This window comes from Enhydra lutris, unplaced genomic scaffold (genome assembly GCF_002288905.1).
Source record: "Enhydra lutris kenyoni isolate GAN:26980312 unplaced genomic scaffold, ASM228890v2 scaffoldscaffold2, whole genome shotgun sequence".
Classification (NCBI taxonomy): domain Eukaryota; kingdom Metazoa; phylum Chordata; class Mammalia; order Carnivora; family Mustelidae; genus Enhydra; species Enhydra lutris.
Genome location: NW_019154086.1, coordinates 59,403,174 through 59,419,432, shown reverse-complemented (window position 1 = coordinate 59,419,432; position 16,259 = coordinate 59,403,174). Strand labels below are relative to the sequence as shown.

At 40.0% G+C, this 16,259-nt stretch overlaps 1 protein-coding gene across 5 annotated transcripts in view; it reads right to left on the bottom strand.

The window, feature by feature from the left end:
• Positions 1–9,020: 9,020 nt before the first annotated feature.
• The window catches only part of LOC111146988 (CD47 molecule), a 45,742-nt gene continuing 38,503 nt past the window's right edge, over positions 9,021–16,259 (bottom strand). For 2 of the 5 annotated variants that reach the window (XM_022502813.1, XM_022502830.1), the window contains exons 8-11: positions 13,183–13,214; positions 11,784–11,808; positions 11,137–11,169; positions 9,021–9,271 (exon numbers count right to left, since the gene is read on the bottom strand). In XM_022502813.1, coding sequence (XP_022358521.1) covers positions 9,267–9,271; positions 11,137–11,169; positions 11,784–11,808; positions 13,183–13,214 — 95 coding nt within the window. In that variant the 3' untranslated portion in view covers positions 9,021–9,266. The remainder of the gene's footprint in view (positions 9,272–11,136; positions 11,170–11,783; positions 11,809–13,182; positions 13,215–16,259) is intronic. The other 3 variants (XM_022502821.1, XM_022502838.1, XM_022502847.1) reach the window with 3 other exon arrangements.

The window sequence follows — 16,259 nt, the reverse complement described above, 5'->3', positions numbered from 1 at the left end:
GTGTATAATATTGTAAGCATTAAAGGCTTAATAGAAAACCAGGCCTTCCAATTCACTGGGGGCCTTTAATCAAGCCCTCTCCAAAGCAGGTTTCCACACTCTGCACACAGGACAGGCCACGTGCCTCCCTTGGCGTTTGATTCCCCCTTGAACTGGGCATCGTCCGTGGCCATATGAGTAGGCGGAGGAGAAGGAAATGGAAGCTACTTCCAATTCGCGGCATGTCTCCAGCTGCCTTTTTTGCTTTCTACAGCCACCCAGGATGGCGCAAAGGCTCTGATCATTTTAGAGAATGGGCTGATTACAGTATAACCTAAGCCTTATCAAAATCCCCCGACTGCAAATTGTGAAGTCTTATGAAATACTATTCCATTTGTGAAATACTATTTACCAGGCCTCAATATTTTCCACATCTATCTTCACTCCTATATACTTGGATTTAGTTTCTACTGGTTATTAGCCTGAAGGCTGCTCTAAGTTCTTCACCTAAGTATTCCATCTAGCGTGATTGGAGGGCCTGCTCTTAACGCATTTTGAGACGTCTTGAGAATCAGCCACTGACAGGAATGCATAAATGGATGACCTGAGGAAAACTGGCAGAAGCGGGGCTCCAAAGACCCTCCTTGTGCTACAAGGACGAGCTCCTTCTCTTCCGTCCTCTGTGCATTCTGGGAGAGGGTAAATAGGATTGTTCACTCTCCTTCTCGAATGTCCCCTCCTGTACTCTGGTTTCATGAATGGACCCAGAGGGTGTCCTGACAAGAAATTTTGCTTGGAGTGCCCACGTCTGCAGTTAAGCTGCCCTTGTCACATCCTTTTAGACTATCAGTCATGTTCTATTTGTTTCTTTGGCAATAACCCTGCATAGGAAAATACATACTCCACTATATGTTATGCTCATCTCTAGACTGTCATGCCAGGTTTCCCCCCCGCCCCTCCTTAGCCCATGTTTAATAAGAAGAGGAAAAAGAGAAATAGCTTACCGTTCCTGAGTGCTTATGTTGGGTCAGGCACTGTGCTGAGTACCTCACGTGCCTGATGTCTTTCAGTGTTCACATTGAATCTTCTTTTGACGAATGAAGACACAGAGGCACAGAGAAGTCAGTTCACTTGCCCAGGGTCACACAGTTGGGGGCCATGCAGGGGCGTGGGGTGCTCTGACTCTGCATCGTTGCCTCTCCTCTAAGTTTCTGCCCTGACAGCCGGCTCCAGGTTCTACCGGGGGCTCAGACGAGATGGCATATAGAAGGGGAGGAAGCATCTTGACTCCAGGGAAAAAGAAACTATCAGGAAAACAAACTTCTGCAGCCTTCTTTCAAGAGTCAGAATACATGTGCTGAACTGTGCTGTAGGGCACTAATGACTTGGCTGATGAATGGGGCCAGCGTGGCCAGTACTGTTTCCCAGGCTGACCCTAGGCCGCTTCTCTCTCCTTACTCTCAGACTAATAATCGGATTTAAATCCCTGACAGGACTCTAACGCTAGTCACCCTGGGGGTGTTCTAGATTTCTTTACAATTGCTTACGTAGATTTCATTTTAGAAAAAAGCCCTTTGAAATGATAAGTAAGTTACACTCGGCAAAAGCTTTAAGGAAAAAAAAATCTATTATCTTGTCAGGTCTTTGGAAGAACACATGCTGCTCTCTCTCTCCTCACCTTGAGATGTCGGCCCTTATTTTCATCAAGTTGAAGAATGAAAACCCCCGGGAGGACCAGAGAAGGCAAGCTCCTCAAATCCGGCTTTCATCCGCATCTGTGTCACCGCCAGGCTCCTCTGGATGGCATCCAGGCCCTTGGAATCTGTCGACTTGGGAATTGGTTTTTTTTTTTTTTTCCTGTTGTGGGTTTTTTTTTTGTTTTCGTTTTTTTTTTTTTTAAATAAACTTGTCTTTTGCGTATAGTACAAATGATCGTGGTGGCTTTGTTTCTCAGGGGAAGACTAACGCACTGTTCTCTATACGAATGAATGACTCTCTCAGCCCTGCACCCAGTTGCTTTGAGCAAGGCATTTCAAGGCAGGGTTTTGCATAGAGCTGTTTACCCACATCCGGCTCCCACAGAGTTTGCCTCCACATGGGCAGTGCTTGTGGTCACAAACGCAGCTCCTCTCGGTGCAAGGGTACCTGACCCGAGCAGGCCCTTGGAGTCCTTTGAGGAACAGGACCCAGTTCTGTAAGTCAGTAACTGGCTCATTAACACGAGTTAAAATGACTGAGTGGCCTCCCAGGGGATCTGGTCGCTCAGGAAAAGTCTGTTCTGAGACCTTCCTATCACTATATCACAGCTCTTTCGGAAGTTCCCAGGTGCTTTGGGGGAGGGAACTTGTTGGGTCTCTCTCCCAAGTCTAATCAGTTCACTCAGCAAAGAAAAAGGATTCTTGCCAGAATCCCAAGGATGAGGTTTGGTAATTCTTCTGGTCAAACCTTTTGACTAAATGTCTTCCAGGAGACTGTATTTAATACTTTGCCAGAAACATAAAAATAATACGAGAGGATTTAATGTTACCAAGTGTGATGCTTTTGAAAAGATAATAAAGAAAATTTTTTGGTGTGATTTCATTCACAATTCTTTTAGGCAATGACTAAATGCCCCACAATCAGCTTAAAGCCTAACAAAAAATTCCATGATTTTCTGACAACTTTCTCTGAGTGAAAATGGGAACAACTAATATGTGTTGATGCTCTCAAATATATCCCCACAGAGGATCCAGAGTAGCATTTTCTACTCCATTTAGTAACAGTTGTTACCAGAACAATCCCTGTGGATACCCAGGCATACAGCTAAAGATCTGAGGAGATATGGACTCTGCTGAATCCAGGATAATCAAATTTTTAAAAATCCAAGATATATACCGAACCAATTCAACTGCGAGAATTAAACACCTGATAACATCGCAATAAAAAATGTTTTTTTTTTTTTCAGGTAACCAAATACATGCATTCTCTAGCTTGCAAAAATGGGGTTTATGAACACTACATTCTAAAAATGTCTGGTTGCAGGAGGGGGTGGAAATTCCCTGGAGAGTGAGAAGTATTACTGAGAGTGGGGAGTGGTTGTCCTGCCACCATAGGACTTGCACCCAAGGCAGTGGGAAACCAGTCCTACAACCAGCAGGGAATGAGGTGTAGCAGTGGAAGGGCAAAGATTCTAGTACTTTCCAGTTGTCTTCAGCGTGAAAGAGATCTCCCCACACAATCTGGTACATGTGCTGAAATTGCTAAATTGCTATATATTTAAAAAGTAAATAAGTAGAGAGCTTCCATGGAAGATATATTCCATATTTTAAGCAAATGACACTTAAATTTTGCCAACAGTCCATTTGTTTAGGATGTCGATCAGCTTCTGTATGTTGTCGGTTTAATCTTAAGGAATTTTGCAGGCAATTCAAAGAAAATCAGGAAGTGAAACAATTGTTGTCTTTTCTGGAAGGCAGGTCTATGATCAAATAAGATTATGCTGGGGGGAGGAGCCCAGAGCCTTGTGCCGCGCCATGTGTAGGACAACATCTAGAAGAGAAGAGCAGCCGTTCTGCAGATCTGCAAGTCCAGCACGCTCCTTGGCATGGAGACGGACATCAGACGGCAATTTTCAGACTTCTCCATTATTTCTCTCCAAATTGGACCGCCTTAGCAAGCATTTCTCACTCAGCGGTCCTCCACAACTGGCTATTATCAGAGTTGAAAGGCGCCCGCGTTCTAGGCAAATGACTGACTACAGGAATGGGTGCTCAGTGAGTGGGGTTCTCATGATTAGGTCCAGTCACTTCTATGCAGTCATTGGTGCTGTCTTCAACATTAAATAACCCAACTCTCCATAACTCAGGGTTAAATACTTCATTCCCCTCTCCCCTCCCCCGGCTCCCTGGGTTTGGTGGATGGGTGCCTGAGCATGAAGCTTGCACACACTAAATAAACACGGGGTGTAGAGTTCTGGCACAGCCTCGCTGCTCGCACCACCACAGTCAATTGTGCTCAAACCTCTGAGCTACTGGTGAAATCATGTCCTAGATGAATGGTGTTACCATAATCCGGCACTCTCTAAAGTTATCAGACTTGAGGCCTCGAGCTAGAAAGGCGCCTCTCAGAAACGAAACCCCGTTGCATCTGCAAGCCACCTCCGTGGGAGTCCCGATCAGGTTGAGTACAGTTCCTGCTACACTGAGCGTCCCTCAGTGCAGGAGGTAGGCCATTTAAATGCTTTCTCAACTCCATTAGTTACTCCTGCTGAGAGTGAAAAAGTCCTCATACATGCATAAAAAAAGTTAAATTGCCTATGAGGTAAGACATGAGATGGTACCTTGCTGCAAAGTATTATTTTCCATCCCAACAGGCGACAATCATACCTACAATGCAGATTCGTGGAGTACGGGCAAGGCACGCAGTGCCAACTAGGAAGGCTGTGCTCCAAAGTCTAATGTCATCTCATCATCTGGTACCAACCCCCCAACTCGGGCTGCAAGTTCACTTCCCCTCAATCCCCACCTGCACCCCAGAGGGCACCCACAGTCTCCATTCCAGCTAGCCAAGGGAGTTGGGCTAGCCTGCTGGGAGTGTCAGGGGTGCCTGGCGTCGCTGAGTGAGAGTGGGAGGCTGGGGACCCAGTCGCAGCACGGAGATGGAATATGGGGCCGGACAGGACTACTGAGCGAGAGATGCCCTCTTTCTTCCTCCCATGTTCCCCGACCTTGGCAGTAGGTGGGGCTGGGACGGCAATGGTCTGTTTTCCTATCGCACGCAACCTCTGAAGGCCGGCAAGAGCTAGCTTGAGAGCTGGGGAGACCGTGGATCCATAGGACTCCGTTTTGAGGTCCATATCCAGTTTGTGCACCTGCGTTTTCAATTACGGTAGCCAAAAAATCCCATTTTTCTTAGATACAGGTTTTCTTTCACTAGTAATTGAAATAGTCCCAAGTGACAACCAGTTAAAAGGGAGAACTTTTTAAATGTACAGCTCAGTGTTGGAAGAGGTTTCTCTCTGCAGGTGAGGAGGGGCACGGAGATGTCGGGAGGCGGCCTGCCAAGGTTCTCTGCTGGTCCGCAGGACAGCCAGGACCAGAACCCAGGGCTCCTGCTTTCCCAAGTGACGTTCACACCAAACCGTGGGAGAATTCAACGTGACAGACTTGCTTAAAACTTGTTAAAACTTTGCTCCAATTAAAAGTTTGCTTATTGGCTAATGTACTTTAAAAAGGAATTTATAAATTAATATTTTAAGTGATCCTTTGCATTGTTACCTAGAATATGGACAACTTGAAGATCCAATGAACTAACCTTTTTTGGAATGTGTTTGTGGTCTGCTTTAACAGCAATAGAAACAGTCCAACAAAATAGCTTAAAATGTTTTATTAAGTATATATAATATTACAGGGTAATATTTACAAAGTTATGTTTTTAAATAAAAAAAGTATCTTGGCAAAGACTGCAGATATTCAAAGCTTCAAACAGTGATAAATTGATTTAATACATATAAAAAAAACCTTTAACGGTAACACAGCTGTAAAACAACTTTGGTCTTTAAATCACTGCAAAAAATGGCTACTGACAAAGAGCACACCTTTAATTGCTATGGAAAAAGGCCCCAAGAGAGGATCTTGCACATAGCAACACTGGAGTTTTATTTAGAATGGTTAATGGATATTTATATGATGTAGGATCTAAATCTTAACAATGGCTTTTTGTAAATAATGCTCCATTTAATAAAACAGAAATGTTTCCTTCTCTCACCAACCCTGATGACAACACTTTTAAGATTCCACTGATGTTGCCTTACAGAGAAGCTTATTACAAATACTTTCTCTTTTCAAAAAGGCTAAATTTATGGGAAAGCTGGTCTTAAATGATAAGTAAGAGCTGTCAAAAGCCAAAGGCAGGAAAACTTCCTGTTCACTGCTTATCTCTTAAAAGTTACCTGGATTATCCCTATTAGCTACAGAAAATGACTTAACAAAGAACCCCAGTGGGTGATGGCAGTTAGTGATTTTGAAAATGTGACACATGTGAAACTAAGGTTTCTAAACAAACTCTCCATTAAATGAAATGTAATAAAAAGAGAAAGGGTCGTCCAACAATCATTTCTCCGGTTTCCAATGGCAGGTAAGTAAAGGAGTATGTATTTCCATACACATTCCACAGATCTGTTTTTGAATATCTCTTTTAGGACAAAAAATATCTAGAAGGTGATATAGAGCTTGATTCTTAATTAATGAGATGGAGGAGTAAACTTACCACTTTTTGAGCTTTATTAACTCAAATCACAATTTGTTTGGCCATTTACTAAACTGACTATAGCATCCTGGCATGAGCAATATTGTCATTTCTTGGGATGGCCCCATTTTTTCATTTTGACATTCTCAGAAATTTAAACAAAACAGACCTGGAATTTCTAGGAGAAAAGTCATCCTCTTTTAAGGTTTTCAGGGCACGTGAAATTTGTCAAAAAAAGAGAACTATCTAGATCACCCTACTGAAAATAGTGGGGAATCTGCATATAGCCAACTTCCAATCATCCAACTTATGCACTGAACACCTAATGTATGCAAAACACTGCAGGAAGAGAAAGGGGAGGCTCTCGCCATAATAGAGTTTCAAAATTGAGAGAAGCAAGACAAAAAACCGGACAAAACTCAGCGGACACACATGAAGTACTAAGAAAGGTGTGTGAGAGATGAAAGAGGCAGTGACACGGATGGGGCTAAGCTACAGATAAGAGCCAGGAGGGGAGGGAGGGGCGGAAGACAATGTTTTAAAGGAGACAGAAAATTGGATTTGACCAACAACGTTGGAAAAATTGTTGCAAAAATGACAAGTGACACCAGACGGTGCACACTAAATAAAATCGAGCGAAAGAGTCAATGGCACAAATTGGGATCACTGAGTAAAAAGCAGGTTGTCGGGGTAGGGGACGGATACATGATGCTCAAAACATTGTTAACAATTCTCCTTTGGTGTGACAAAAAATTGGGAGCCACTACAAGTCCGATTTAAAGGGAATGAACTGGCCCAATGATGCCCAAGCAAGAGGGTTCCTGCTGTTGTGGTCCCTTTTCCAGAGAAGCTGACAACTAGTACGAGCAAGAGTTGATGTCACCTGGCATCTCTCTCCTGCTTCCCCTGTGCGTTGTCTAGGGCAGTGAGTGCCTCCAAAGACAGGCAGTGTTTAAGAGAACACAAAGGGTGGTGGATGGGTCCCAAGGCTGAACCCCAAATAAATGAGACCTTACTGCATATTAAAAGGTACAACTTTGAGTTTATAAAAAAGTTTGCTATAAAGATTTTCATGCCCTACTTTTTCTTAACAGAGAATAGGTATCTGGATTTTTTTTCAAGTCCATCTGCTTTTCTCCTCCTTTCATCAAAATTGATTTCTAAAGTAACAAACAATATTAGTAAAATATATTTTCAGAGGAAAAAAGAGCAGCAAGAGCCATCAGATTTATATAAAGGAATACAGCTCCCTCTACATATGATAATATTTTGGACAGCAACACAATTAGGGAAGAAAATACTTTTTTTTTTTTTTTCCAAGAAGAGCTGTCTTCATAGTCTGCTCAGTTTTCTGAGAAGCATCAGCAGGTCAGAAGGTTTGCCAGAGGCAAACCACTTGGTCCCAACATGAAATATGACAATTTGGCATAAAAGAGGCACATGGGAACATTCAGTGGACTAAGAAATAACTATTAGTTATGTAACTACAGATATGAATGTCTTATTATTATACAGACAGGAAGAATTACTAGTATTTTTAGAGGGTATTGTGAGCAGTCAAAAAGCTTGGCAAATTACCTAGAAGTTTTTGAAGTTTTAAGTGATCACAGAGTCGCATCCAATATAATCCCACCCAATAAAGATCTTTTTTAATGTTGTTACTAAAAGCATGAAATTAACATGTGCTCTCCTGTAGGTACCCCACTGTTGTCCGTACAGAAGATGCATGTGCCTATCTTATACATGTGTGCGCGCGCGCGCACACACACACACACACACACACACACACAAAGGAAGAAAACGAGTGCTAAGAAGCTAAAAGTACTCCAGGCGATCACGACTGTCAGAACGTTAATCTTCTAACGGGGGCAGGAAATGTGGAGGGTTTGCCTTACTTTCTGGTCTCAGAGTGAGGGGCTTACGGAGGCAGGACTACACAAGGAAGATGATGAGTGTTTATCATGCAACACAGACACAACAGTAACAAAACCACCCTGTATCGGGTGGGCTTGTCAGCCTGACGGGGACACACATTATGTTGCCATGCAGGAGACTCATAGTTCAAATCTCAATCTTGGTTTTTCATGCCCCAGATCAGAAAAGAAGTGAAGAAACACTGTAGATTGTGCCTTCAAATCCGAGGAAGGAAATACATATGTTACAACCATCGCTATTTTTGCTGAAAACTGTGAACATAGTTCTCTGAGAATAAGTCTGGCTCCTTTCTGCAATGATGCTACCGTGTCACTGGACCATGTTCAAAGAGGAGAAAAAGTGCCACATCTTGCACAGCAGAAGCAAATACCAGGAGGACAAGAGAGGATTTAAAGGGTTGTGTGAATAAAAGAAAAACACATCCATCAATAAAATTACCCTAAACCTGGAAAGGATTCGTTACACTGTATGTCGGAGAAGAATGTGTGAATGGCAACCCCCAAGAATGAAGACCATGATCTCCTGCCGTGATCGCGGCACACAGAGGCGGCATTCAAGACGTTCCCAAGCAAGCTCCTATCTGTGCTTCAATTTGCTATTCCCTTGACCCAGAAGTGGTACAAACGGTATCCGGCTAACACCAGCCATAACTGCCAACCCGGCTGTGAACCTGGGATTGCTAAGGTTCTATGGAAGCCACTGTTCTTCATAAGCCTCTCTGGGAAACCACGAGGGTCGCGCCAGGTAATTCTCACCTTGAACCAATTTAAACTGGTGACCTAAAGTCAAGAGGCCCGAGGATCTGAAAGGCATCATTCTTGGAAGTTGGCCACTCTAATCTTGCCCCTAATTGAGTAAAAATAACAACAAAAAACTGGATCTCAATTGGGCACACAACACAGATAATAATTCTTTTATTAACTACATTACAAATGCTTTGAATAAAAACGTAACTGTAACAATAATCATTTAAGGGTCAATGATTAATTTTTTTCCACAGATGAGAACCAGTTATTTTTCTTGTTTTCTTCTCCTGATCAGTGAATCAAGGCCATGGTGCTCAAACACAATTGTATTCCTTTCACGTCTTACTACTTTCCAAATCAGAGTCCATCACTTCATTTCAGTTACTCTGGAAAATTGAAAAATGAACATGTAATCACGACTCATGTCTATTTTCTATGCATTAACAAGTTGATGTATTTTTAAAAAACTGGAATTGTCACATATACGATATCTAAAAATAAAGGAAAAATATTTAATCTTAGATTTGCAAAGGTCACAGACGTAAACCTGGCAAATCATCAGCCTTTTTAGTTGTAGTAAGTAAAAGGCCAGTCAATGCCAAATGAAAATAAAAATCAACAAAGTCTGGTAATCTCAGTTTGCTGGGTTAGCTGAAAAGCCAAGAGATGTTGATTTTTCAAAGCAAAATATATTGATCACAGAGTAATGTTCTATCCCATTCATTTCAGACCTATATCATTTAAGTGAAATAAAATGTTGATTTGGGCCAGGAGGAAGAGAAAGTGGTACTGTGGTCAATAGAAGGTTAGTTTGAAACTCACTTACTGACCAGGCAGACACACTGTGAGCTTCAAGCCCACCAGAAACACAGATTTGTTTGTTTTTTTTTTAAACCAACAAATTCTAAACAGCTAAATATTAGCAAAATTAAGGGAGTTTCAAAGGCCATCACAGATTTTGTTTGCTATGAACACAAAAGAACTACTCTATGCTACAGTGGTTCTAAAGAAAGGAAGAGATACTTGAGGCTCTTGTACTAGTTTTCTGAAAACAGAGGAGTTTCATTTCCTCATACAGCTGCAGAAGGGTGACACCACAGCAGGAAGAGAGCAAGGAAATTAAAAAATAAACCATGTGAATGTAAACATGGATAAACCATGCCATAATTCCAGGGACCAGTTCTTTTTTTAAATATCACTTAGTTTATTCTTACCAACTCCAATTTTTTGTTTTTTTCCAGAGGGTGGTGGTCGGCAAACAAAACATACATCTTTGTTAATAAAGGCTACGGCTGTGACACAAACTTACAAAAGTGGAATCACTCTGTGATTCCCCGTTGGACACGGCCTAAGCCTTGTTTTAAACTCTGTCCACCAACACACAATCCGCATGTTTTTAATCTTATGCAAAAACTAACTGCTCTCAGGGGAACGCAGTCCCTCATGTTAAAGGCTGCACTTTGCCCCAGAGGTGAAGAGGTAGGTCATGGATGTTACAGCAGTAAAATAGCAAACTATTTACATGATTGACAAATATCAAAGGTATGAAGACATTTTTGATAAAGTTAAAACATAAAGTTATTAAAATGTTAACAGAACTGAAGTATCACAGAATCTTAAGGGACAATCAAAATGAATACTTCTAGCACTCAATAGCTCAGACTTAATTATTATTTTTAAAAACTAACAAATATGCCCTTGAAATAGTCAACAAAAATTAGACTTTATTAGCCCAGAGTTCCAAAACAAGAAGCAAAAGCTCGAGTGACCCAACATTTCTCTCCTAAATCCTCTCCCGAAAGGACAGAACTGAGTCCTGCCTACAAAAGCAGAGATGCTAAGTCCCCATGAATTAAATGCAACAGGTTGCCGACACAAGCACAAAAGAAACTCTGTCAAGATGATAAAGATTTGTGCCAGATTATCTATGCGTCTTCTAAAAAGCATTTAAAAGTTACAGGCACCAGATACTGCCGGTGAAAAATGTTTTTTGAAAAAGCAGTAATTCCTCTTTGCTATGTCTGAACAGTATGACTGGAGGGTCGGATGAGTGACACCCGACAGCTTTTCCTGCACTTATCTTACAACTTTGAAGAGATTTAAGTTTTACAAATCAAGACATGCAGACCTTTATGATTTGACAGTGTCCCTTTTACATGTAAGAAAGAGCATACTTTCAAGAAGCCACTTTATTTCTTTTCAGTGTTCTTATTTTAACCAATCTATAATTGTAGGTGCATTTTATACTTACCATCATTCATCATTCCTTTTGATTCTTTAAATGCTAAGAATTAGTAACAAGCCAAGCAGGCAGTTAGTAAGATTCCACAATTAGAAATCATTTCTAAATAAGTAAATATGCAGTAATATCATGCTAACTATTCCACAGCTATAAAGTCAAATTAATTTTAAGTTTATTACTTTATTACAAAAGCCTTTCTGTGGATCATACCCACAGACTCCACAAAGGAAACAAAGTCAGTTGGGAACACAGATCTAGATTTAGGGAGAAAGAAAGTGAGATGCTTGGTCTCATTCCCTGGTAACAGCCTGAATCTGAAACTTATAAATCTGAAAGTGAAATTAATTGAGATTCTTCTCTGTTGTGTTATGCTTCATCTTGGCTAATATAAGACGAATGTCCCCTCGCCCAAATATTGGTTGGCCAGAGCAAGCAACTCTGGAGAGATAATGAACAGTGCATTTTTCTCAGAAGTACAATAGCGGTACTCTGAATAATCAAGAAAAGAGGGGTCAAGGCAAAAACAAAACAAAACAAAACAAACCTGGATTTCTCCCAAGGCATAGATGGAGCATTCTAACTGCTTTGGGAGGCTAATCAAATTATGATCGGGTAATAGATTAAGAAAAATATACAAGTTTGTAATAACCACATACCATTAAGGGGCTCCTCTACAGCTTTCTGGAAAATATTTAAAATATATTTACGTAAAAATGGAATTTATTTCATGTCCTTTTATACTAAAATTTATATATGCTAACATTTAAACTATATAGTAAAGAGTGAATCTTACAGTCTGAAAACAGAATAAGGCAATAAAAGTTAAAAAAACAAAGCTTGCCAAGTTTATCTAATAGTTTAATAATAACTGTATTAATCTTATGCAGAATTTCCCACCCATTCTGCTTCTTTTAGTTTAAGAAATTCTAACTTCCCAAAAAGTGCAAACATAAATAGCAATACAAAAATAAATGAAAGAGTTAAATAAGAGGTGAGACCAAAACAAAATCATTTTCAAATCATGCAAACTGAATTCAGTAACGAGGAAAGAAAATGTGTTAAGATTTAAGGGTCCAATGGTTGGATTATCTCCAACAGAGGCACTTTAAATACTGCTGGCTGTTGGTGACCAATGTAGCCACAGCACCCATCTTTTTAGCAGAAACACCTGTGGTTAAGATTCACCTCTAGGCCCCCCTTGCCTCTCAGGCTTGACTTTTGAGGCTCATCAGGCCTAAGGAGTATATGTAATCTCCACTTCCTGCCATAGACAGGAGTCTTGATTTTGGCCTTCCAGATAGAGCTATTACTCCTTTCTAGAAGGTGACCTCTCCAGACCTTCTTTCAAGAAAATAGTTCTTGGGCCTGTCCTATGACCAGTCTCTACAGGTTGTTGTTCTTGTTGTTTGTTTGTTTTCACATGCTCATTTATCTATTTCAATTTATCTCTTAAATTTGCTCCTTTTCTTGGAATTTTCTTAGATAGCTTTAAAGGTATCCAAGACATAGTGAAAATTACAGTACAGTAAAGAGGAAGAAAAAAATACTTACAAAATGAGGGAAGAAGGGAAATAAATTACAATTCAGAACAGATTTGTTCCAGAAATATCTACATTTATTTTATAGATTATTTTTAATGAAATCAATTTCACACAAATCTCTCTCCCTCATGTTAAAGCCTGAAATATCATGTTGTATATGCACATCAAATGGAGCCAATGGGTGAGCAGGATACTGCAGTCAGCTTCCTTCAGCAGAGATAATAACCATTATTCTTACACATGAACTTTCCAGTTCTGAGAAGTGAGAAGTCACTTGAATAGTCAGCACAGTCTCAAGGAATCACTGATTCTAGTCTATGGCAACTATCGTGATCAAACACGTTTTAAAAAGGTTGGATCTACTCATGCAAAGTCATGAAATGACTTCTATATTCTCTTATTCCGATGTTATACTACTAAACAGAGAGCAGAAGTCTTCAACATCTCTATGACCATTCCTCAGTCAAAACCATCAAGTGATCATTCCCAATTCACTTAAGAAAGTTTAACTTACCCTAGGAGGTTGTATAGTCTTCTGATTGGAAGCTGATGTAATTAAAAATCGAGAAAATAAACTGAATAAGTTATACAAATGAAGGCAATATAATGTTTCATTTCAATGACCATATAATGATTAATTTCAAATGATTATATGCATTGATAGAATAAAATGATCAAATGATTCATCTACATCAAATAATGAACATCTATCTACCTTCTTTCATTTGTACATGTTGTCTTTCCCCCAAATCAGCCACTTGTTACGCTTCTTGTTGAAAAATGCTATCATCTGTTCGCCCCCATTGTGGACTCTACACCTTTCCCTACTCAGCCCAGCCAGAAAGTAGACAGAATGTGGCAATGACCAATCTCCACCAGCTACTTCATTGCCTGCCCTTAGCTCACTGTTCTTGTTCCTTGTAGCCTAGTCTTTTCTTCTGCTTCCAGCTTTCCATTTTCAAAGCTCCAAATAGCTAACAAACTAAAGAAAATATTCAGATCCTTCTGATTTTAATGAATTATTCTAAGCAGCTAGTTTTAGCCACAATCAACTTCTTCTCTATGTATTCCTACTCAGCTTTCCAAGATACCCTTGGCACTGCTTCTGAACAGACTGGTTAATGGAGATGAAGGAATACAGGGCATGAAGAAAGTGACAAAAGGAAAAAAATATTACTCTAGATGAATAGGGGAAAAGAACTTCCTTACAAAAGCCAAGTGAGAAGGTCCCAGAGCAGCTCAAGCCAGTCTTAAATACAGAATGAGTCCTACGTAATCAAAAGCATCAACCAGCAACATCCTGTTGGTAGGAGGGTGAGGGCTACGGGAAGTCAATTATACTGTCCTGGGGGTTGGAGGGAAGCCTGGATTTGATTGTGAGCAGACTCAGGCAAGCCCCAGGGATTGCTCCAGGGTTCTGTGCTCCCTACTATGGCTCCTCCTCCTCCTCCATGCCCACCCCTACCAAGCTTCCAAAACTGATGGGCAATGGAAGTGAGACCCTACCCAAGGGCAGCCAGGGTACAAACTAGCCAGAAGCTGAGACACTCTCTCAGAGACCACAGCAACTGACTAGCCTGAAAACCTTCTCTCTCCCACTGGAGCCCGAAGAGAAGAAACAGAAAGAAGACGAGAAAGTTGGAGATGGAAAGAAAGGTGACAAGGAGACAGCAAGCCAGGAGAGGAGCTCAAGGCTTAAAGACAAAGGTAACAGAAACTATCAGTGAGAAGACAAGAATAAAATACAAGATAAGGCCATAAAGAGGAGGATAAGCTTGTAGGGAAAGAATCAGAGGAACTTGATAATAAAACCGACAGATGGACACTGACTAACTCCTGTTACTTAGAGGGCAACATGATGGCTCAGTTCTTAGAACTGCATTCGATCCTTCCAATTCCTAAACTGCTTACTGTTCTAGTCCCGGTGAAGCCTGCTTGTGTCCCAGCTCTCAGGAGATTCCCTTCTCTGTTAGTATCATCTGTTGCCTTAAAATAAAGCTCCCTTGCTAGATGCCCCTGGGGAGTGGTATGATCCTGGCAGCCAAACAAGAAAACCACTTTTTAAAGTAGTATGGAGTGGGATGCCTGACTGGCTCAGTCAGTAGAGCATGTGACTCCTGATCTCAGGGTTCTGAGTTCGAGCCCCACGATGGGTGTAGAGATTACTTAAGAAATAAAATCTTAAAAAAAAAATAGTAGTAGGGAGTGAAATGGGTTGGGAATGTGGGTGAGTCACATTTAGCATCCTCCCGAAGAAGCCAGGAAGAATGACAGAACTTCGTTAAGGATCATCATTGTAGCTACGTGTATATACAACTTACTTCAACTAAACCATGCCCTCTATGCTCTATCAAGGAAAAGAAAACAGCTGCGAAAATTTCTGACTGGTCGTGTGAAGGGTCAGAGGTTAAGATTTTAGATCTACATTTTTGAGATCATAAATTTATTTATCAGAATTATTAAGAACTTCCAAGTAACTCCTTTTCTGTCCTAATAATATGTAAAGAATGGTTTCTGAGTCCCAATTCTCAGGTCCAAGGAATATCAGTTTGTCTAGACCATTCTGAAAAAGACCTCCCTAAAGAACAGTGATGAAGAGGGAAAAGAGTCAGCTGTGCTTCCTCTAATACTGTAAGATCCAAAAGTGCAGAAGTTCATTTCATTTGAGTTAATCTTCTTCCATAGACATATGATCATTGTGATAAAATTACTGTGGTTTACTTGCTACTATCATGGTTCTAAGGCACTGACAGCTACACATATGTATGTAGTTAAACATATACTAAATATATATAATACATATGTAAACTATCTATTTTATACATATTTATAAATACACATTATATAACATACTTTATATAATGTATATTTATATAATATATATTTACATAATATATTTATTAAATATAAATACATGGATTATATATAAGTTGTTTATTATATAATATATATATATATAATTTATTTATTTATTTATTTATTTATTTTTAAACCACAAGTCTTACAGATTCCATATAAGCTCCCTTGCAAAGTTTCTTCTTGATTTATTGTTCTCTTCCTGAAATACCTGACCACACAGTATAAATGTATTTCTAAGTTTTGAATTTTCAGGAATATTTTTCCTACTGATATCAGACTCACCTTTCCTTAACAATGGGCTATAAACTATCACTGGATTATATATATATATATATATATTCCATGACATTCTAAAACAACTATGATGCTGTGGTAAATGTGGCTTCTGTATACTACTAAGTTGATTTGTACCAAAACATATTTAGATGCACTTGTATTGAACTAAGTGGTAATGGCTTTAAAAAAATGAACAAGCACTGACTTATAAATAATGAATACTGATGTCACGTACAAACAACAAGCCTAGCGCTAGTGAGTTTAGTAAGTTCTACTTAATTTTCTATATGATCTCACACTGTTATTGTTTCTAGCCTGAATTTCATTTTGCAAAACTTAGATGCTTCCAGAAACAAAATGAAATGCAACATGGTTTAAAAAGACCACAGGAAATGAAATTTAGAAATCTCACTTCTAGAGCAACCATTAAGGCTACAAATTTAAGCTTGGAAATCA